Below are 24,878 nucleotides of genomic sequence, written 5' to 3' on the forward strand. Positions count from 1 at the left end.
CACGGCAATTTGAAAAATATACGAAAAATACATGCTAAAAGAAAAGTTAATTTTCATAAAGCAAAATTTTAGATATTTAAAAAGATTCACAAATTTTTGAATATATCTAAAATTAATTTCTCAGAGTTAATCATTAATAAGTATGACTTGTTAGCAACTATGAAATTTTCAGAAGAAATGATTAAATGTATATTCTAAAATGACTTGAAATTAAGAGCAGGTGAGATATAAAACATTAGCTGAGAAACAACAGAAAATTGTACTTTTAAAAACCATCTGTTCAAATATTTGTTGTTGAGTAGGCATAAGCGTTTTCAAATTCTTTCATATGAATACAAAAGTCTACTCTATTTTATTAGGATAATATCACTGCTAATTAATAAATAAAAATTAATAGAAATTTATTTTTAACAGGTAAGCATCTTTTAAGAAATATGAATATATCATTAATTCATAAAAGAGCCAACTTCACACTAAATTAAATCCTCATGTAATGTATAATATAGACTCATAACCATTTGAAACTGTTCCATTTAATTATGAATGAATTATAATTTGAATCAATTATGACAGATAACACACAATATAGTCTTGCAGAAAACCTATGTTTTTATTTCAAGAAAGATAATTGAACTTTTGTTTGTGAATATCCTTGAGTATCCATTTATCTAAATCTGCTATGAGATGCATTCAAACTTCTTTTGTGATAAAAATATATGAAACTGAAAACAAAGTAATAGCTAATGAATTAATGTGAGAATGTTGTGCATACCTGAAAGTGTTAAGGAAACTCCTATGGATAATTATATATTTCTTTACTACCCACAAGGGGCTAAACATAGAGGGGACAAACAAGGACAAACAAACGGATTAAGTCGATTACATCGACCCCAGTGCGTAACTGGTACTTGATTTATCAACCCCAAAAGGATGAAAGGCAAAGTCGACCTCAGCGGAATTTGAACTTAGAACGTAACGGCAGACAATTATGGCTACGCATTTCGCCCGGCGTGCTAACATTTCTGCCAGCTCAGAAACTAGTTGCAACAAGTCCCAGAGGAATTTACATAATATATTTCCAATATATTGGTTTTCTTATTGACAACTGAATTAATCCAGTGAATTGAAGGTGTTTTATTTTTTTACAGAAGAAAGGGGAAAGAAGATAGATATAATGTTATTCAGAAAAGATAAGTAGATAATTAGACACTATCTAGTCCACATGAAATGGTTTGCACCCAACTGACTGCTAACCCAATAAATTAATGATAATCAGTAAATTTCTAATATAAGAATGAGAAGAAAAATCAAATCTAGTTAAATTTGAACTCAAATCTGGATGCTTGTCCTCACTATTTCCAAAGTGGTAATCAATAATCCAAACATGAAAAATTTTCAAAAAGAATTCATTTTAGCTATTAAATAAACTAGTGATTTTAGTTAGTACTACTTGATAATTATATATATAAACACTTTCATTATTTCAAAGTGCAAAGAGGGAACAAATATTTTTGATTAAACAAATATCCTCTAAGAGATATTTTCATTAAAACAGTGCGTAATGATGACTTATACATACTTAATTTACAATCAAATTTTACTTTCATTTAAGAGGTATTTATCGAAACAAACTCCAAACAAAAGTTCAAGGTTTAAAATGGTGGCATGAGTATGATATTCAATGCTCTAAAGTTTCCTTGTTTTCAAGATAAAAGACAATCAAAATAACACATATGGACCTATATTTATAACTATACACTATGCTAAAATATTTGTAAATGTACACTACGCTAACAAAATTATTTTAAATTTTGATAAATATATTAGTGTCATCTTTTCATTCATATGAAACAAAATTTGAAAGCATATCATGTTAGTTTACCAAAACTATGACAAATATTTTCACTTTTACAAAATGCTATTTTAGAACAGTATGGTTGGTTAGTACAATAAAATGCCAGATTCTCCAGAATATTAATTACGCTTTAGTTGAATTAGCTCTTCATTGTTCAATTACAGATAAAACTATGTGTAAATATAATATAGGAATAAATGATTCAATAAGAAAAATACTCATGCATTGAATCTTCTTGCCATAAGTAATTGACTAAATCCTTGAATGATTAGAGCTATGGTGCTGATGAATTTATAATATATACATGAATATATGGTACTTAAAGAATATAAGTTATTTTTGGTCTGTAGTGAGATAGGCTTTTCTATGTTCTAAATATCTTTTAATAATAATTGCATATTGAAACTATGAGGCTGAGAATTGCATTTTATATTACATCTCTTAATGTCAAGTGTATTGTTTGTCAATCATTTTTATTCAGAGCATTAATTAAACTTTAAACAAAAGTTGTACTGTGCTTTCATTTTAAAATGTATTCTATGAAAGTTCAACTTAAATTTTGAGATTCAGATGCTTAGTAAATTATCTATCATGTTACTGTTATAAACCTTCACAAAGAAAACATTGAAAGAATAGAGACTTTCATAGCTCTTTTGAAGATTTAACAAAATCTGTGAATATAGACTATCCCACTGTCTACTAATCATTGCTGTTGTATAGGATAAATAACTTTCACCTTCCAATTAAAATGTTCATTCTTAAAATTCATATTCAATTGCCAAACATGGACTTAATACAAATTCCTTAAGTAACAGTAAATAAAATCAATTGCAAGTAATAACATTCCTTTTTACAAATTGTATTAATAAGAAAAAACTGAGTTCATTTCATGTTAATTATCTTAGAAATTTAAGAATACATTTTTATTTTGTTCATTGTTAAAATTTGCATATATAATTTTCTCAGTACATTAATGGCTAAAATATTCCAATACATTCTTTTAAAGAGATAAGCATTCTATACTTTCTACCGTATTTATTGTATATTAAATCCTAATTTTCTATAATATTAATTCATAAATGCAAAGAATTTTTAGATAATTCAAAAACACATGTTCACAGTAAAAAATGTGACTAATCTGAATATTTTAAATGTACACTTTGTTTATATATTTTGTTTTTTGGTTAAGCATGTACATCAATATAAACAAGGATTAACAACTGGTAGCAATTAATCAATGCAAATTGATATTTCTAAATCTTTAATTTTAACATTTAATCATTACTAATGGCATATCAAAGACAGAAACGCATTTAGTCCAACTAATATTTACAATGAAAGAAATTAAACATGAAAACAAACAAATATTCCCAATTTTTAATCATCAAACCTGAACAATTTTAGTTTCAAATTTATTTGCTCCTTGATTCCTCTTAGATTTCTAATTCATTACAATTTTCACCAATTCTTTTACAAAGTGATTAATCTGGTTTTCTATCAAATAATCTATGTCCGTAAATGAAAATATTTCTGATATGTTCTAGTTATGAGTACTATATTGAAACCCTTCATAAATTCAATAGAGTGATTCAAATCATTAATTTATAAACCGCATGTTACCTAAGATCACAATTAGCACATGTAAAAAAACATTCCAGAATACTTTAAAAAACAACAGCCCAAGTGAAAAGACAATTGAAACAAAACAATCAATTGAAAAAGTAAATTAAAATAACCAACTGAACAGGTGAATGAATGTATAAGGCAAACAAAATAAATTGAACAGGTACTTACCTGTTTTGAAATACTTTCCAAAACACTTTAGAATTTTCTGTAGTAGTTGACTGCAGTTCCATATCTCTTGATGCAGCAAACATTTGAACACCATTTAAAGTACCAATGAGTGGAAAAGGAAGCTAAAAAAAAAAATCAAACAAATTTACTTAAAAAATGTTAAATAATACACAATATATAATACACAAATAAGTATGCATTCACATGCATATATTCATGCATACACACTTTTGCATATTAATTGAAAGCTAAGTATATTCACTTAGGTAAATGTGCAAGGTCAGTATTAAGATATTAATGCAATTAAAATGTTTGAAACAGGAAGTTCCTCAATAAACTTACACAATACATCTCACTTATTAGGTACATCTAGATTGATCTTCCTGTTTGATAAAGAGCGCAATTATAACATTGCCCTCAGAGGCATTAAGAGAGCTTTTGATCATCTCAATTATCTCACAACAATCAATTTAAAAGGCCAATAAAATATCTATATGTGTGCATATTAGTGTATGCGTAAGAGTGTATGAATATATGTATATATATATACATATGTATATACACAAACACACACATATATATATATGTAATATACACACACGTGTATATATCACACACCACATATATATCTATATTTTTATATAAAAGTTTGTTTAAAATGTGTAAATAAGCTAAAAGTAAGCTAATTTTTTAAGTCATTATTTAAATCAACTTCACTTTCAGGTCTATATTAAATACATACATAAAATAGGCTTAAAAAAATTATAGGGAAATAAAATCAACATGAAAGTGAATATATGAACAATTACAAATATACATATTTAAAAGAATCTTAATATGGAAAACCAAACATTGCTTTAGGGTGCTGAGTAATGAAGCTTATCAAGATGAGCTCCAGCCATTTAATTTCTGAATCACTGACTTAAAACAGGGGAACTAAATGCAACATTTTATAATGTTCTCTTATTTAATTAAAAGAAGTTTCCCTTTCTTTATCTAAAAATCATTCTTTTAAGTTTTACTACAATATTAAATTTAAAATTTATACATAACCTGTACTTCTTTTAATACCTAAACTTTACAATAAATATTCTCCAAGGTAAAAAGGAAAATTCTAATTTTAATTAGCATTTAAATACACTAGAGAATGAATTAAAAGAAAATAAAACCATTCTAAAGAGAAAAAAAGCAATATTTTTCAAGATTTTTGATTGTCAAAAATTTTAAGTTCTTTGAATTATAGTCATAAATTCTTAATATGCAATAAAATTAATTTCCTTTTCTTCAGAAAAAGTTTTGACTCATATGTGCCTAAGTAGAAGTAATCTTTAGAGTTCACTTTTGCGTTGATGAAATATTTCAACTAAAACTTAAAATTACTAACTTAGAAAGAAATAGAAAAATTTGAATTATCATGTAATACCGTTTTTTTATATTTACATAAATATGTTTTCAATTCAAACTTTGGCTATTGATACTATTTTGTTATAAGTTTTAAAAGTGAACCAGAAAAATTCATACACATATATTTATACATGTACATACACAGATACATACAAATACATAGACATATACACATGCATATACACATTCACATTTATGCATATTTAGTTATACTTGTCCATTAAATTCAATGTTAACAGTCTTACTCAATTATGGATTCTTTGATGACTGCACTTCTTAAAGACTAGCAGCAACAAGGATAGAACCATCTTGGTGACAACAGCATTACAACAGCCAATGCCAAAGCTATTCCTGTCACATGCCTTCACAAGCTATGGAAGTAATGGTTTCGCCATGGTCGACTTTGTCTTTCATCCTTTCGGGGTCGATTAAATAAGTACTAGTTACGCACTGGGGTCGATATAATCAATTTAATCCGTTTGTCTGTCCTTGTTTGTCCCCTCTGTGTTTAGCCCCTTGTGGGTAGTAAAGAAATAGGTATTTCATCAGCAGAGAATATATGATGCCTTTATTGCTGCAAAAACAGTTGCCACCTATAACGTTTAAAATCTTGATCTACATTGCAGGAGGTGATAACCAGTCCTGTGACAAGACTGAGGACAACTGGAGGATCTTTGGATGCTGAGCCTCACTGAGGAAATGACGATAGAACAGGAGATGTGGCGATTTGCTGTACTTGATAAGTCATGTCAAGCTAAATAAAATTGCTATCTTCCACATATAATGACTTGTCCTTTCAGGTGTCACTGCCACTAAAAAAAGCACCCAAGCTGGTGCTGTGTTAAAGCACCTGTTCCAGGACTGCGAAAATACCCCCATGCTGGTGGCATGTAAAAAGCACCCACCCAGCACACTTTTAAGTGGTTCGGATGAGGAAGGGCATCAAGCCATAGAAACCATGCCTCAACAGACAGCTATAATCTGGACAGCTCCCTGCTAGCCAGCTCCACATTAAACCATCCAACTCATGCCAGCGTGAAAAGCAGATGTTAAACAATGATGATGATGTACTGCACTAACCCCTGTTTTGCTAGTCTCATTTAAAAAGCAGCAGAGTAGTGCAAATGGGTCACTCCCATTCCTAACATAACTGAGGAACCATTCTGAAAATTAACTAGGAGATCATCACTCCCAAAGTGGTATATATGTCCCACATAAGGCGGCGAGCTCGCAGAAACGTTAGCACGCCGGGCGAAATGCTTAGCGGTATTTCGTCTGCGTTACGTTGTGAGTTCAAATTCAGCCGAGGTCGACTTTGCCTTTCATCCTTTCGGGGTCGATAAATTAAGTACCAGTTACGCACTGGGGTCGATGTAATCGACTTAATACCTATGTCTGTCCTTGTTTGTCCCCTCTGTGTTTAGCCCCTTGTGGGTAATAAAGAAATAGGTATATATGTCCCACATACCATTGTTATCTGTTGAACCTGTACTGAGGCCATCCCTTTTGACAAGTTTTCCAAAAATCCAGCTCATCAGCCTAGCATGTCATTCATGACATGCCTATGTAACAGGTTGTAGCGGACTGTATTTTAGTAGTAACAATTAATGTAACCTAATACACACTTGCATACTTGCACACATGCTACCCAAAATCTCTAACCTTGACGGAGGTAAAGACTCAAAGAATTAACATTGTAGAGAAGTAGTAACACAAAATAATATACTTCAATTAGAATAAGCTACTAAATAAAGTTCTTGGGAGTGGCTGTGTGGTAAGTAGCTTGTTTACCAGCCACATTGTTCCGGGTTCAGTCCCACTGCGTGGCACCTTGGGTAAGTGTCTTCTACTATAGCCTCGGGCCGACCAAAGCCTTGTAAGTGGATTTGGTAGACAGAAACTGAAAGAAGCCCGTCGTATATATATGTATATATATATGTGTGTGTGTGTGTTTGTGTGTCTGTGTTTGTCCCCCTAGCATTGCTTGACAACCGATGCTGGTGTGTTTATGTCCCCGTTACTTAGCGGTTTGGCAAAAGGGACCGATAGAATAAGTACTGGTCTTACAAAAGAATAAGTCCCGGGGTCGAGTTGCTCGATTAAAGGCGGTGCTCCAGCATGGCCACAGTCAAATGACTGAAACAAGTAAAAGAGTAAAAGAGAGAGAGAGTATATGCACACACGTGTATGCATGTGTGTGTGTCTGTGTGTGTGTGCATGCTCACGTGTGTGCATCTGAGACTGTTTTACAACCAGTGTTGTTTATGTGGTGTCATTTTATATCCTGTAACTTAGTGATTCAACAAATATTCTGATAAAATAAGTGGCAAACTTAAAATAATTACTGGGGTCCATACAATTGAACACAGACATACATATCTTCTTCTACATACATAGAGAAAGAATGAGAGAGAGAGAGAGAGAGAGCAGGGCAAAAATTATAGAGTGGGGAAGTTTACAATGAGAAAAGCATAAAACACTGAGATAGACAGATAGGAAAGGGTATGTATAAAGGGTACATAGATTCAGTTGTTTTCTGTGACTGATTTGCATTACATGTCATATTGAGAGAGAGAGAGTGGGGAACAGCATGCCTGAGAGATATACATATAGAGAGAAGATGAGAGAGTGTTTGGTAAATATATATATAGGGGAAAAGTGTAAAAGACGAAGACAGACAGAGAGATAGGTAGATGGACAGAACTCACACACACATGCGACACAACTCACATACACATGTGACACAATTCATACACACATGTGACAACTCACGCACACATGCACATGTAAACTTACTCAGGTAATCATTGAATTTAAGACGGTGGATTCTAAAGACATTCAAAGTTGGCAATCTGGCAGTTCAGTTATTTCTTGGCGCAAATTACATTTTTTGACTAATAAACATTGAAAAAATTCCCCTTTAGAGGTAAATTCCAAAATCCACATCTGAATTTCTCAAATACACATTCTGTTGTGGCATTTTGGAAATACACACACATATACATACACAAGAAATCGTTTATATAGCAGGTATATATATATATATGTATATATATATATATATATATATATATATATATATATACACACGCACATACACATATACTTATACACACATATATACATACATAAATAAATATATATACATATACATATATATGTACAAACATGCATACGTATACATATATGTATACATATCCATATATATACACATATATACACACACATGTATACATACATACATACACACATATATATATATGTGTGTGTATATAGACAAAGGTAAGTAGGATACTTACTAACCACATGGCTCCGGGTTCAGTCCCACTACGTAATACATTTGCCAAGCATTTTCTAGTATACACACACATATATGAATACATCTATATATACACACATATATACATACAAATATATAACACATGTATATATATTTGCATATATATATATATATATATATATACATTTGCATATGTAGAGGCAAGTGAAATCGAAATCAAATTCGATGACAGCACTGCATGACTGGCATCCATGCTAGTAATTGTTGCTCAAGCAACTGACTGGCTCCCATGCTGGTGCAACTTAAAATCAGGAAAGGAAAGAAAAGACAGAGAACCTCACATTTTGAGCGAAGCTCTTCATCAGAAATATAGAAAAATCCAAAGAAGGGAAGACATAGAAAGAAAATCGCAAACAATACACACACACACACAGAGTCACATATCAAAATGACTGGAAGGGAATGGGTGAATAAAAAGTTCTTTCAAAGACAGGAGAGTGCAAGAGAAGGAGGTATGTGTGTGTATGTATGAGTATGTGTGTGCGTGCAGGTCTGTGTGAGTGCGTGTATGTGTAATGATAGCACAGGATGTGCATGTGTGTATGGTTGTGGCTGTTTATGTATGTGTGTGGTTGGACTTAGTATCATTTAAGGTCACTGGAAGAATTATAGTAAGAATTTTGGTAGGAGTGGCTGTCTGTTGTGTGTCAACCTACACATGTGCATAGGAGAATGGTCAGTAGAAAGGTACTGGTAGTCTGAAGTATGTGGTGTGTGTACGTGTGGGTATATGTATATGCATGGAGTAACTGTACTTTTGTGTGTGTGTATATGCGTGTGTGTGTATGCGTGTGTGTGCTTGTATGTGCATGTGTGTACATGTATGTATAATTGTGTGTGTGTATGTATGAGTGTGTGCTGTGTGTGTATGGGAGGTATGTGTGGATTCATTTGCGTGTGTGGGTGGGTGTGTGTGCATGGGTACATGTGCATTTTGTGCGTGTGCAAGTGTATGTTTGTTTGTGTGTGTAGGTTCTGTAGGGGGTACAGGTGCATTTTTTGCACGTGTATGCACGTGCATGTGTGTGTATGTCATGTAGTTGTGCGTGTGTGTGTGTGCATATGCAGGTGGGTGCATATATGTGTATGCATGGGGTTGTGAGTTAGGTATGCATGCATTCCTGTGCGTGTGTGTATGCATGTGTGTGCACGTGTATGTACATCTATATGTGTATGTGTGTGCATGTATGTATATATTGTGTATGTATGTGTATGTGTGTGTATGTCTGTATGAGTATGCATGTGTATGTATGTGTGCATATGTGTGTGTGTATGTGTATATGTACATGTGTGTGTGTTCGCATGTGTGTATGTGCGTGCGTGTGTAAACGTGGAGATGAGTCAGGTTGTGTGTATGCGTGTGTGCTTGAGTATGTATGTCTCTGTGGTTGTGTACGCGAGTACGTTTGCGTGTGCATGTATATGTGTGTATGTGTGTGCATGGTGTTGTGTGGGTTAGGTGCCTGTGTATTCCTCTGTGTGTGTGTGTGTGCGTTTTTGTACATGTGTGCACGCATGGGTGTATGTGGGTGTGTGTGTGTATATACATATATACATATATATATATATATACACACATGCATTTAAACACATATATATATATATATATATATATAAACAAACATATATATATATACACACACACATAAACACACATGCACAGACACACACACACACATATATATATATATATATACATATATGCCATGACAGATCACAAGCCACTACACATTCTTTATTTTCTTTCCTTGTTCCTTTCTGTGGGGGAGCGCAGGCTTGAAATGTTAATGACTTTTTCACTTCCCGAGCATTAAACTAATACATCTGTTTGTTATCTCCACCACCTGTCTTCCTCCTTTGTTTTTCATGAATTCTCCCCTATATATATATATATATATATATATATATATATACACACATACACATATATATATATTTACATATACACACATATATATATTTACACATACACACATATATATATTTACACATACACAGATATATATATATTTTGTCTCTTTGTCTTCTCTCCTGGTGCTGTATGGTTTTTGATGTGATTTTAGAGTCAAGTTTTGACTGCTATCTCTAGCATCATGGTATCTTTTAGATATTCTTAATTATAATTTTAATAATTATTACCTATGAGGTTTTATTACCATGCTAGCTACTTGATATTATTGGTTTTTAAATAATGATCTTATCCTTATTTATATAAATTTATATATTTTCTTTGTTATTATATTCACTGCGGTAGTATTTTGACCATTATAGCATGTTGAGTTTAGAGAGGTAATTTAAAATGGTCATGTGCATACGTGTGTATACGTGTGTATATGTAAGTATTTGTATGTTATATATATATATACATATATTAATAAATGAAATAAAACATATGCATATATATAAACATATATGTACGTACCTACCTCTACATGTACATATACACGCATATATGAGTACAGGACACCAAAAAGATGTCGAACACAATGAGAACGAAAACATAGACACAAACCCAAGGAACTGGACATTTTTTTAAAACAACAAAAAAATAGAGTACAGGACATATATATATATATATATATATATATATATATATATATATATATTTGTATTTATGTACTATTTTGTGTATATTCCACTGATGAGGCAAAGCATTTCTTATGCAAAGCCAGAAATCCGGGATCTGGAATTATCCAATAAGTTTTTGCTAGTTTATTTTTTCTCTTTGTCCTCTCCTGGTGTGAATATTCATTGTGGTTTTAGAGTTAAGTTTTGACTGCTATCTCTAGCATAATGGTATCTTTTAGATACCCTTAATTATTATTATAATATATATATATATAAATTATTTTTTCTGTTATTGGACTCCTCAAAAATTCTGAATTGTTCTACTTGAACTTATTTTTTCTCACCTATGTATATGTATGTCTGTATGTAGCTATCTATATATATATCTATCTCTCTCTCTATATATATATATATATACACACACACATATATATATATGAAATGTTTGTTCCACCAGCATAAATATATAAACAGCCATACGTATGTACATAATTCATCATTCCTAGAATCGTGTTAGATCACATGCATGCATGGACAGATATTAGTTAACCTATCCAGGTTCTCTAGCATGTTAGTGAAATGGATGTATGAATATTCTCTTTCCATGTATATATTACACTATTCTTCAAACGTTCCACCTGTATTCTCAGCTATGGTTCCAGTGTTATTCAACATTGCTGTTCTAGACACATTAATCATGTTTGCTTCTTGCAGTTATGTCAGTGTTATGTAAAATGTTCCAATCTTTTTCACATACATGGCGCAGGAGTGGCTGTGTGGTAAGTAGCTTGCTAACTAACCACATGGTTCCGGGTTCAGTCCCACTGCGTGGCATCTTGGGCAAGTGTCTTCTGCTATAGCCCCGGGCCGACCAATGTCTTGTGAGTGGATTTGGTAGATAGAAACTGATAGAAGCCTGTCGTATATATGTATATATATATATATGTATGTGTGTGTGTGTTTGTCCCCCTAGCATTGCTTGACAACCGATGCTGATATGTTTACGTCCCGTCACTTAGCGGTTTGGCAAAAGAGACCAATAGAATAAGTACAGGGCTTACAAAGAATAAGTCCCGGGGTCGATTTGCTCGACTAAAGGCGGTGCTCCAGCATGGCTGCAGTCAAATGACTGAAACAAGTAAAAGAGTAAAAGACATGCAAATTCATATATACATGCATATGTACAAATATACACACTTTTACTCAAATACATTCACACATAAAGACACATACCTTCTGATATGAATACACATACCTTCACACAAACTCTTGCATACATACATGCATTACTGAGCACACATATCCACAAAGAGTTTTCTAATACAGTGTGGTAAAATAAAAGTCACTGCAGTCACACAGTTTGCATATTGAGTATTGTCGCAATGGCCCAGTGGTTAGGGCAGCGGACTCGCGGTCATACGATCGTGGTTTCGATTCCCAGACAGGGCGTTGTGAGTGTTTATTGAGCGAAAACACCTAAAAGCTCCACGAGGCTCTGGCAGGGGGTGGTGGCGATCCCTGCTGTACTCTTTCACCACAACTTTCTCTCACTCTTTCTTCCTGTTTCTGTTGTACCTGTATTTCAAGGGGCCGGCCTTATCACTCTCTGTGTCATGCTGAATATCCCCGAGAACTACGTTAAGGGTGCACGTGTCTGTGGAGTGCTCAGCCACTTACACGTTAATTTCACGAGCAGGCTGTTCCGTTGATTCGGATCAACTGGAACCCTCGTCGTCGTAACCGACGGAGTGCTTCCATCCCATTGTTCTCTATAGCAGTAAGGGTTGGACAACAAATATGAACCACAAGCACAATCTTAACAACTACTATCTACAGTGCTTAAGTTTCTCCTAACAGAAGGAAGTACCAAATAAGGATGAACTGAACCAACCATGCTGAGCATGTATGTTCTACTCATACAGCAAAGCTTGTGCTGGGTCAGACATGCACAACATATGCAGGATAGCCACAGGAGTTTGGCCTAAAGCTATGACATAGGGAGATTTTTGAATCTGACTGACATACAGAAAGTGACAGGTGCCAATTGCTTGATAGGGCAAAGGGATTTATATTGAAATTTCACCACAGCAGAGGGTAAAATGAAAAAGAAACTGTGACAGCAATCACCCTACTGCAGTTATCAGTTTTCCTGTGCAGCAGGTGTACTATGGGCTGCCATTGAGAGATTAGCTTCTTCAGCCATAAATATCACCTCTGAGTCCCTAGTCAAGTGCATCTGTTGCCTACAGGTTGGTGACTGAACCTGATTTCTTATCTACACCAATTTACATTTGTCATTAGGGAGGACCTAATAGTACTGGGATTGATTTGTTCGACTAAACCCTTCAAGGCAATGCTCCAATCGTGGCTGCAGTCCAGTGACTAAAACAACTTAAAGACAGGTAAAATGACACATCTTTCAGTTTAAAAAAATCTATCTGCACCCTACAAAGACCTCATTTCCTGTAAGTTGCATATGTCCTGAGGACTACAGTTTGGCTCCCTCAACTTTTTAGTCTCTGCAAATTTATTACTCTACCTTTTCTAATGATAAAAGATCTCCAATATATAATACTGTATTTTTTAACTCTTTTTTTTTGTTTTTATCAGTAGACATAGGCTATAAAAATTACTTGCAAGAAAATAGATATACTGAGGCACAGAGTTAGTAATTTATCCAGAAACATAATGAAATACCTGCAGCAGATGTGTCATGCAAGCTGATGTTCAATTATCTTATGTGGCCAGGTTCACAACAGTTTAATCCAACTAAACAATTAAACATTACTATATTTCATACATAGAAACAAAATAACACATACATACAAGCAAACATACAGTGCATTGGTCTAAATGAATAATGTTATACAGAACTAATATAATTATAACTGTAAAATATTGATGGAACTAAACTGTCCAACATTATCTATTATGGATTTTCTTCATTTTAGAAGCATTTAACATTGATAAAGGACATTGATAACAGAAAAAGCCCTCAAATGTATAATTTTGAAAAATCTATATTTTCTCCATTTTTATTGAATTAATTTTAATTTCCAATAAAGTTAGTTTATATAAATATATTTATACATAAATGCATTCAGACAATTGTATTGCGAAGTCATAAAATAATAGATTATTTAAACAAAAGTAGAAATAAATTATACAAGATGGCTTTTTATTTATTTACTGTTTTCGTCTGTCTTTTTTTCTTTCAAATTTTATAGCTAATGTCATTCATAAAAATAATACCACACTCTTTAGTTAATTTAAATATAGGTTTACTAAGTAAATGTATTTCTTTCATTTTAAGATCACTTTGTCACACATAATTATTCTTAATCATTATAATTTGAAAACATTCGTATTGATTTCCTTCTGGAAATATTTCAGAATATTTTTTACATCACCATCATTATAACATTATAGTAGGCAAGTTAAAAAGCTAAAAAGAAATGTCCATTTGTTAGGGATGGAAGATCCTTAATCTGTCTATTATGTATGACTTCTGAAAAAATAAGAGCTATTAACTTGGTCAAAATGTGTATTTATTCAGTTCTTAGTGATATCAGAATTAATCATATTTCATGAATAGCAAATAAAATTTTCTGTGTTGATATCAAGCTATCCAATAGAAAATGCGTTTTTTCCAATTACCATCAATTACATTCAATTTTCAGTAACTTGAAGGTTGATGATTGGCTTCTGACACCTGCAGATTCCCACCCACTCCCCAAAAGTGGGCAGGTTTCAGACAGCAGCACAACTCTTTTAAGACCAGTATTCAGTGTGCAAAGGATGCATCACACAGCTAGGTGCATCATACAGCTACCAAGTCTTCCCGCCTTCCAAATTGCAGTTGATTCTTCTGGTCACTAGCCAAAGTATCTCAGACAAATTTGTGGATTTCTCCGCTTCTAAACAACAATGGTTCCAAAAGCAGTATTCCATGAAGACAGCCTCCTACTTTGCTGCCCAATCTGCATCCAATTCTAGACTACAAACCCTTGACCAATCCCTTCCAAACCTATCCTTCCACTCCAGTAGGCTCCCTTCCTTGCATACACATATGCCAAGTGTAGAAATAGCTCAAGCTTCTTCAAACAAACAAGGCCATCATCCCTAACAATGTCCTTCCATAACATTTAAATAATAGATTCAAGAATTGGCTTCTATACTCACCATATTCTTTAATTTCTCACGTTCAATGAGGATATGCCCAAGAATGGTAACATCTCTGACCAAGGCAACTTTTGTTCTATTGCTCTCACTTCTAACATCTCCAGAATAATAAGAAACAGTCATTACCAAAGACATTTGCTAACACCTCAAAGCCCTCTCTCCCCTCAGTGATCACCAGCATGGCTTCTGCAGAGTGAAACTCCTAGACCTACTCTCTTATGTCATGCAGCATTGGGCAGCTCTTGCTTTAGAGAGGCTCAGCGAAAACAATGTTGTTACTCTAAACATCAGCAAAGCGTCTGATCATGTCTAGCATGCAAATGTCTTATCAAAACTTCTCATCTATGGTATACATCCCTCTCTCAATTCTTGTATTATCAGATGCCACAATTATACCATTGCGGCATGTGTTGATGGGGCTCTCTTTTGTCATGCTCTCAATTAACTCGTGTTCCTCAGAGTTTGGTTTTGTCTTGCACTCTTTTCCTTCTCAACATAAATGACCTTCTTGCTACCATATCCAACAACACCTACCCTTATTCCTCTAATTTCATTTTTCATAGATCAACCACACACAAAATGCAAACTTTCTTTGTTTCTATAGACAAAACGCTTAAAAGCATCTTCCGGTGGTGCTATGCCAAGCTTTTATCTTTTAACAGCAAAAATCCTAGGCACCACTCATACTAGTTGCCATACCACCTCTAATCTGAACCCTTAAAATCACTTTAAATGCTGGGTCACATATCACTGAAGATCTCTATAGGTGAAAAGAATATCCTTAGCAAAGCTAGGAGTGCATCCCAAAGTTAGTCCTTCTCTTTAGGACCAGAAGGTATTTCACCCCCTCTCCGGAGAAGAAAATAAAAATCCAATTAAACCCCTCATCTGGAAATGTGCTACTACTACATAGACATTCAGGATTACATCCAGAGAAAGCCACTAGACTAACTGGCATTCAATTACTGATGGATACATACCAACCTTTGACAAAGAGGGTGCTGTCTCCACTTCATTTTTCTATTGTTTGATAATGACCTCAGTTCTTCAAAGCCAATTTATCTCATACCTCCACTACTCAAGCATCCCCAACCCACACATCTTTCCACTTCTTGTCACCCTTCTTATGTTCAACCTACCCAGCTCCTAACTCCATACTAACCACTATTCCCACTCCTTTCTTCCCAGAACATCAAATCTCTGGAATCTTCTCCCTACTGATATCACTTCTGTAAATAATAAACTGCAACAATTTAAATGAAACATTAATAGAATCAACCTCACTAGACTCAGAGTGTCTGCAGGGGTCATGGGCACTGTCTCTTCCTCCAAACTGAGCAAGGTAAAAGTAGATTCCTTTCTTATCAGTTTGAAAAAGTGTAGAGTAAGTAAACATTGAACCAAATTTTTAGTTACAATTTCATTTGTATCTTTGAATTGTGGGAGATTCTACCTTCACTATTTCTTTCATCAATGCAACTAGTTATGGCAAAGTAAGACAGAATCAGAAAGGGTTGGTGAACTGATTAATAGCACTGATATGTTCCAACATTTTTCTTTCTCATTATAACAATAAAAGTAGTAAACTAAAATATTTTACTGTTAACTCCAAAAGAAGGTTAGTTTTAAAGAATCATGAAAAAAAAATTAATTCATTTAAATGTTTACAACCATTGTAATTTATCTTATTTCAGCTTGTTTATCAATTTTCAAAACATTTTGAACTGTACGGGATTTCTTTATAAAAGCAGTTTTAGAATACTGATTCTTGCGTTTACCCAAAGTAAAAATTATACCAAATTAGAAATAAGAAAATATGTCAGAATTTATTGTTAAAGGATTTATCTTATTTAATAGTAAAATCTTTTATTGAAGAGAAATAGGGATCCTATTTTAAGAAGGTAATGTCCTCACAGAAAACTCTAAGACAACTTGAAAAAAAGAAAGATTGTAAATGAAAATTATTTTTACAAGTTTCAGTTATGAATAAAATTGCAGAGGTGATTTATTAATCTTAAACTTGAAAGGGAAGAATAATAAATTAATATTTAAGAACATTAATTTCAAAGCCATTAAGATTTGGTTTTAAATGAGACTATTCTAAATACATTTTAAATATCAATTTAAGGTTATCTGTTTTGTATGGTAATTGAAGAAAACTTGGATTATTAGATGTAAAAAGAATGATACAGTTAAACAATGTCCGTAAAAAGACAAGATGGTCATGGCTGACACCCTTGATCACAAATTGCTTGATCAGGATGACCTGGGGCTAAACAACAACAGTAATTTATTTCCAGCCTAGTTGGTTGAGACAAAAACCTATTAACGATATCAATTCTCTGAAAGCATTTCCTAATATATGCTAATAAGCTAAAATAACAAATATTTCCTAATATCATTATCATTTAAGCTCTGCATTCCATGTTGGTATGGGTTGGATGGTCTAACAGGATTCAATGTGTTCAAGGACTGCATCAAACTGCAATGTCTGTTTTGGCACGGTTGCTATGGCTGGATGCTCTTCCTAATGGTAGCCACTTTACAGCATGAACACAGTGCTTTTTTTCACGCTGCTTGCACTATTGAGGTCACCATGCAGCTTTCAGAACTACAAGTCTGGTGGTAGAGGGTAGCTTCATGCTAATGGACAAGAGGAGTGAACTATGATAAATGGAGGCAGTGCAGGTTCTTGTTGAGAGTCTTCATGGCTACTGACATCTAGTAGGAGAAGGGAAAAACCAGAATATGAACAGAAGGAGCTGCAAAACTACCAGAATATGAACTGTAAGAGCAGCCAAACTGCTACAATGGGTAGGATTGAAGGGTGGATATGCAAGGAGCCATGAGGAGGAAGAGAGTAGGGGCAGCAAGCAGCAAGAGCAGTAAAAATGATACAGTTGTCAGAGGGAAAGGACAAGAAAGTGGAATGATATGGTTGGTGGTTTGCAGGAGTTGGGACAGGGAGAAGCAGGTCTTATGCACATGAGTGGGGTTGAGTCACTGTAACAGGAGTGGAGAGCACAATACATAGCACTTCCAGAACTCAGTTTTGCTGTTGGAGATGGATCATTACCAGAACTTAATATTGTCAGAGATCCTAGTCCATTGTCATCATCTTAATCAGGCTCAGGCTCCAGAGGTTAGCCTTAACTACTTCATCCAATGGCTTCCTGAATCTCCCTTTTCTGTAAGTTCAGGCTACATTTAGTGATCAGCACTTCTTTATACAGTTATCTTCATCCATACAAATCGTGTCCAAACCAGCACAGTCTTCTTCTTAGAACACAGTTATTTTACAACCAGGTAAAAAACAATTTTGATGCTTTTTGAATCACTAAATTCTGGTAGAAAAGCATATCTGGTAATTCAGAAATACCCAAGTTCCAAGGTTGTTCGATTAGTAGAACTGTACCAGACAATGAACATTAAGAGTATATGTATGTAGATTCCTAGGCTATGCAGTTCATGAAACAGATTATGGCAAAATTAATTGATGTAGAATGTTAACTACTGAAAAATCTTCAATTTTCTGCACATGGACTAATTAAAATGAACAGTTTTATTAATGATTCCTAATTGTATAGATTGGAAAAATGGAAAATTCAAATATGAGCTCTGAAGAAAACAAATCAACAGAATACATCAGTAATTAGAATATCCTACAGAGCTCCAGAGATCCAGTGCCAAGTTCTTCCAGAACAAAATTTTCATTAGTACATTAACAAGCAGTAGCAAACAAAGAAAATTTTCTAAGCAGAATGAATGATACTAATTTTAGAATCTTTTGAGGAGCAGGTTTTTAAGAAAATATTTTATTGAAAGCAACTGCAGAAACTCATTACATGTACTAAAAAAAATAATGCCTGTTTTAATTATATCAGCCCTTATAAAAATTAGAGTTTTGAGCTTCATAGGTAGTCTCAAGACTTAAAATTAGTTAAACTATAAGATTATATGTTTTTACATAAAATCAATAGAAAATGAAAGGATCATGCAAGATCGTTTACACTTAATGAAAACCAAAAATTACAATGAATAAATTCTAAAAAAGAAAGGAAATAAAGATATATAACTATCATTCTAATAACAAATACTATGGACTAGTTAAATGAAAATCCTTTCTCTAGGAGAGGTTATCTAGTAACAATATGTAAATAAATATTTAGTACTTTCAAAATAGCATTTTAAGAATAACTTTAACTATAAATATTTTTAATTTAAGGAAAAAATATCAGATGCAATTTATAATTAAAATACCTCACTGCGTCTTATATAAATGAAACAAAATATCAAAAAAGTATATTCCCTAAGAGAAATTACTAAAATTATTTTTTCCAGTAACTTGTCAAAATTAATACTAACTCTATGCTACACTATAAACTGCTTGCAAACAACCAGAAAATAAAGAATTTAATTATCGTCTTCTAATTAAATAAATTATTTCTGATAGCAGTCATCTTATTTCTCAAAGTTTAATACAAAATGATAATACAAGATAGAGAATTCTATTTTCAGAAGGTGTTGTTATTAATGTGTTTATTTGTGTATGCCCATGCAATAATTTCTTTTATGAGTCAGTGATATACATAATCTTGCATGTGTGAATATATGCCTTATAGTAATTATAAGAACTTAAACATATTTAATATAAGACCTTTTATTAAGGATATAAAATACATATAAAAGAAACAGTGCTCACATATGGAATTTTCCATATTGAAACAATAATTTTAGTAAAATTATTTTACTTTTTTTCAAAATAATTTTATATTAATTACTGTCTTAAGATTTAGTTTGTGTATAAGCGTTAGTTTTTAAATCTCTATATTTTTATGGCTTTTGAAAACAATAATATCTACTGAGGTAATTTGAATTTCTATTTCAAAGCCAGCCATTTTGCAAGGTATCACTGTAATGCAAGATTTAAGTATAAAAGATACAAAAATGAGTAACTGGCCAAATAGGAAAAACAAAAGATTTTTCCGTTGTTTTGTGTACCTTATTTTTTGCTTGTCTCTTCATATAGTATTTTCAAATTCAAAAACTCAGACTAAAAAACAAGTAAAAACCTTGAAAAAATTTCTATTTTACAGAAATGGGAGAAATCTGATGACTCAGTATCTCAAACAAGCTCTGTTAGACTTCAGTCTTTGAAGCTAGATATGCTATAGTTCATTTAATACATGCGATTAATACTATCACAAGTGTTTTGTTAAGGAGAGTTCAATATAGGGAGTAGAAGAAAACGTCGACTGCATGTGCCTGCAAAAATGTGTGCATGTTCACAGCAAACCATGCATACGTCATAAAAGAAATCAATAAGACATTGCGAACTAAACAGATTCTCAGAAATTTGCATGCAAGTAGCCATCAACAATCAGTAGGGGCTGGTTAAAAGACTTCATCTTTTCATAATTAAAAGATCCTTAGCAAATTTCTCATAAATATAGAGCAAAGTTCAGCGAAGATCATCAGTTTATGCAAATAACCTTTGAGGTTTTGATAGAATGTTCCACTACATTTAACAGAAGATGCATTTAAAATCCATTGCAACACTGAGCCAAAAAATTAAAATGGGAGGTAAAAAAAGAAATATAAGCAAACCCCAAAATATATTAAGCTTCAAGTATCGATGAAAGTAAAAACTAGTAGAGGTGGAGAAAGTGAGAGAGAAAGAAAGTGAGAGAATTTTTTTAAAATTTCGATTTTTAAATTTAAAATGATTTTTTTTTTAAATTTTAAAAAAGTATTTTTCTTTAAATCAATGCATTCCCTATTTTTGGAGACAAGCATACTTTCAGCCATAATGATTTGAAACAGCCAGCCTGCATTTAATGTAAATGAAGATTATTTTCCCTTTTTCTTTTCAATGCTGACCTTAAATATGCTTCAAAAGGGAAAATAAATAGATGAATTAGAATGATAAATTCAAGATTTTCAAAGAGAGAGGATTTATTAACTTTAAAGGATTGACCATTTTACTTTGTTTCTACTGTTAGACGTAAGATACTAATTTTTTTAAGTGAATCATTTTATTTGTACACTTTAAATTTATAGAACATTTTAACATTTTGTATTTAATTATCAATTAGAGATGCCTCATATTTTAGAGCTGGGAAAATACGGTGATTTGAAGTTCATGTTTTTTTCAAAACAATATAAGTAAAATGGTTCTAGCTACAAATTAACTCACCTTATTGACTTAACAAAATTACCTAGTTCAAAAATATAATCCAGTCTTAATTTTCAAGGATTAATAAAAAATTATTATTATTAATTACACAAGATCTTGAAGTCATGATACATATAAAATGATTTAAAAAGGGGTTGAAAATGAGAAAGAACAACTCTTTTTAATGAACAAAAGGTGGTGAGATAATAGTACATAAAGGAACATCTGAGATAAAGTCCTGGTTTATATAAATTTACATTAATACTGCAACAAGGAAGAAAATATACTATAAGGTTGTCCCAAAAGTTCGTAGAAAGTCTTGGAAAATAATGGTCTTTATTTTGAGGAATAATTTTTGTTGCTTTTGTTAGTACTTGGCGAGTAAAAATTCAATTTTCGCAAGTGTTTACGAACTTTTGGGACAACCTAATAATTTCCATTTACTACATAATTATTGAGTCAGTTTTTAAGTTAATTAGAAACTAAAAGTATGAAAGAATTTATAGTATATAATAAATATAGCAAAATATTCCAAGTCACATTTAAGTAAAAATCCATTAACCCCTCCTGATTATAACATTTAGAATCAAAGCTACTTCAACATTAAGATTATACCAAGTCTCATTACCATTGACATAATATTAATCTTGTCTTTTTTTTATGTTGACATGTGTTGATCAGTTTATTACATTACTATTCTTTCTAATCCCATGTCATTTTTATCTCTGAGGTAAAACATCCTTAGAGGTAATCTCCTCAGTTTTTCTATGCCGTTGATGTTCCTTTGCTATCTTGGATACCTTCCACAATCAAAAGATAATCCTATTATCTATACCAGTGCACTTAGTCTCATATGTATATGTTAGTTAATGGCTTTAATAGTCAACTGCTTCCTCATCTCATTTGCACTATACTGCCTTTTCTATCATACAAACACATATCATGAGAACATTTTGAAAGGAATCTGAAGAAATTTTACCAAAATTAATTAATTTTTTATTTTATAATCTTTCCACAATAACTGGGTACTGCTTGTCAAGTTTGTAGTCATATTTTTTAAGTTGTACAATAATCAAGGTAAGACTAACCTACTAGATATAAAGCTTTTAAATCAAGACATAACGCTACCAGTTGTATTCTTGAAAAGAAACGTGTAATTCAATGACAAGAAAACTAAAATGTTTGTCTTTTTTTTTTTCTTTTTCCTCTAATTGCTAACTGCTATAAATTTAAAGTTAGATGTTTACAAGATATTTTGTGCAAAAACATGAAAACTAATCTACATAAATAATTTAAAATATTTTACTTAAAATCATTTCTATAATCTACTTACTAGTTTCTAATTAAAATGAGGAAAAAATAATCAAGATACCCATTTAACAAATAAGTAATATCGAAATTCTTCATGGTAACTTTAATAATCTTGTATCAAAATATTAAATTAAAGAAATTATACTACTGAAAGTTTCACTGTGAGATTATATACATACATACATATCTACATACATACATACATATATATACATATATATATATATATCTTGTTTTTTTTTTCATGCAAGATAAAAACTATTTTGTAATCATTAATGCTGAAGTTAATTAAATGAATTTGAAACAAGCATATTTCTTAAATTAAATTATTTTTCATTGAAATTCAGTTTTACACAGAATTTTCACTGTTGTAATAGCAGTATCTTGATTCATTAAATATCAGTTGTTATAGCTTTGCAAAACTGAAATTAAATAAAAGAGGTAACATTATAAGTCTGTAAAACAGTGGTTAAATCTTTTAGACCTTATATTTTAAAACAAAAGAGAGAAAAAATATCTATCATATTTGAAGTTTTACAGTAAATAGTAACATACTGATGTCATAAAAATTCTGACAGTTTTATTAATGATAAAAAATGGTGCATCAAAACAATGAGAAAAACCATCAATAAATATCAGGAAATGAGTAAATATATGTACATACACAGAATTGAAGTGCGTGAAAAACAAATATGGTTGTAGCATCTTGGTTGAAAATATCATCTACATTATATACATATATATGAAACACTTTTCCATGCTGACATGGACCAGACAGATTTCGTATGGCAGATGACCTTCCGGCTAACAATTCTCACCTATTTACAAGTAAGCTAATATTTCATCATGCCCAGACATGTGTTCATGGAAAATTGGAAACAAATGATACCGCTTGCATGACAGGGGCTCTTGCCTACAACTATCACATGATGTCAAGATAAGAAGACAGTAAAACATACACACACACATGTATATACATTGGGGGATGCTGCTCTAGCTTTGTAAGCAGTGCTAAAGTGGGCAGCTGAATTTAGGAGGGGGAGGGAGTGTATTAGAAATAACCCGAGGTCTGGACGTCTTACAACTGCCAACACCAAGGTAAACATTGATCATGTGCACCACATGGTGGTGGATGATATGCAATTAATTATAAATCAAAAAGCCAATGCTATTAGCATATCCTGTGAGAGAGTTGAAAATATTCTGCACAATGAACTTATAGCAAAGGTTTCTCTGCTCAGTGGATGCCACATCTTCTGACACCTGATCAAAAGCACACCAGGCTGATCATATCACAGGAAAATTTAACAATTTGAAGCTGATTCAGCCAGTTTCCTTACCCAGAATGCATAGAATGTCTTTTTGTTTCTGGCTCAAAGCATTGAAGCCAGAAACAAAAAGACATTCTATGCAGTGGAAACACCCATCCAGATTTACTCCAAAGAAGGCCAAGGTCATTCATATACAGGAAAGGTAATGACCTCAGTTTTTGGGAGGATGCAAAAGGCATTGTATTTCTTGATTACCTTCAACAGGGACACACCATCAATGCAGAGTACAATGCCAACTTACTAATGCAGTTATGAAAGACTAAGAAGGCCAAATGCCCAGGAAAACTGATAAAAGGGGCCTTGTTTCAACAGGACAATGCTCCAGCACACAGGTCCTTGGTTTCAATGGCTGCTGCACATGACTGTGGCTATTAACTGACCAATTAGCTTCCCTATTCTCCTGATTTGACCCTATCTGACTATCATCTGTTCCCCAACATAAAAGAACACTTGGTTAGGGACCAGTTTCACAGTGAAGATGCCATAACTGCTGTTGATCACTTTCTTTAACAACAGGATGAAAGCTCTTTCACCAATGGGATCCAAGCACTGCAACACTGATGGAAGAAATGTGTGGACTGCAATGTGAGCTTATGTTGAAAAATAAACCTGATTTGGTCGTATTTGATGAGAGTATTTTTGTCAGCCTATGAACTTTTCAGCCAGCTTTCATGTGCGCGCAGGTGTGTGTGTGTATGCATATGTATGCATAAGAAACTGATAAATTGCAATTTACAAAAGTTTGCAGTTTTATTTGGATTAAAATACCAGCTTCAGCAGAGTAAAATTTCTCACTACAGTTCACCTCTACCAATGTAACTAGAGTGTAAAACCCATTGCATTTTATTGAATGTAAAATTTTTAGATTATTTTTATTGACAAGTAATCAGTATATGTAATATTTCAAAAGAAAATTTC

General features: G+C 32.6%; 1 protein-coding gene across 1 annotated transcript in view; it reads right to left on the minus strand.

The window, feature by feature from the left end:
• The window catches only part of LOC115212276 (protein fuzzy homolog), a 1,390,078-nt gene that overhangs the window by 1,285,287 nt on the left and 79,913 nt on the right, over positions 1-24,878 (minus strand). The window contains exon 2 of the mRNA XM_036503082.1: positions 3,650-3,771. Within this exon, the coding sequence (XP_036358975.1) occupies positions 3,650-3,771 (122 nt within the window). The remainder of the gene's footprint in view (positions 1-3,649; positions 3,772-24,878) is intronic.

The sequence above is a fragment of the Octopus sinensis genome, linkage group LG5 (assembly GCF_006345805.1).
Source record: "Octopus sinensis linkage group LG5, ASM634580v1, whole genome shotgun sequence".
NCBI classification, from domain to species: Eukaryota; Metazoa; Mollusca; class Cephalopoda; order Octopoda; family Octopodidae; genus Octopus; species Octopus sinensis.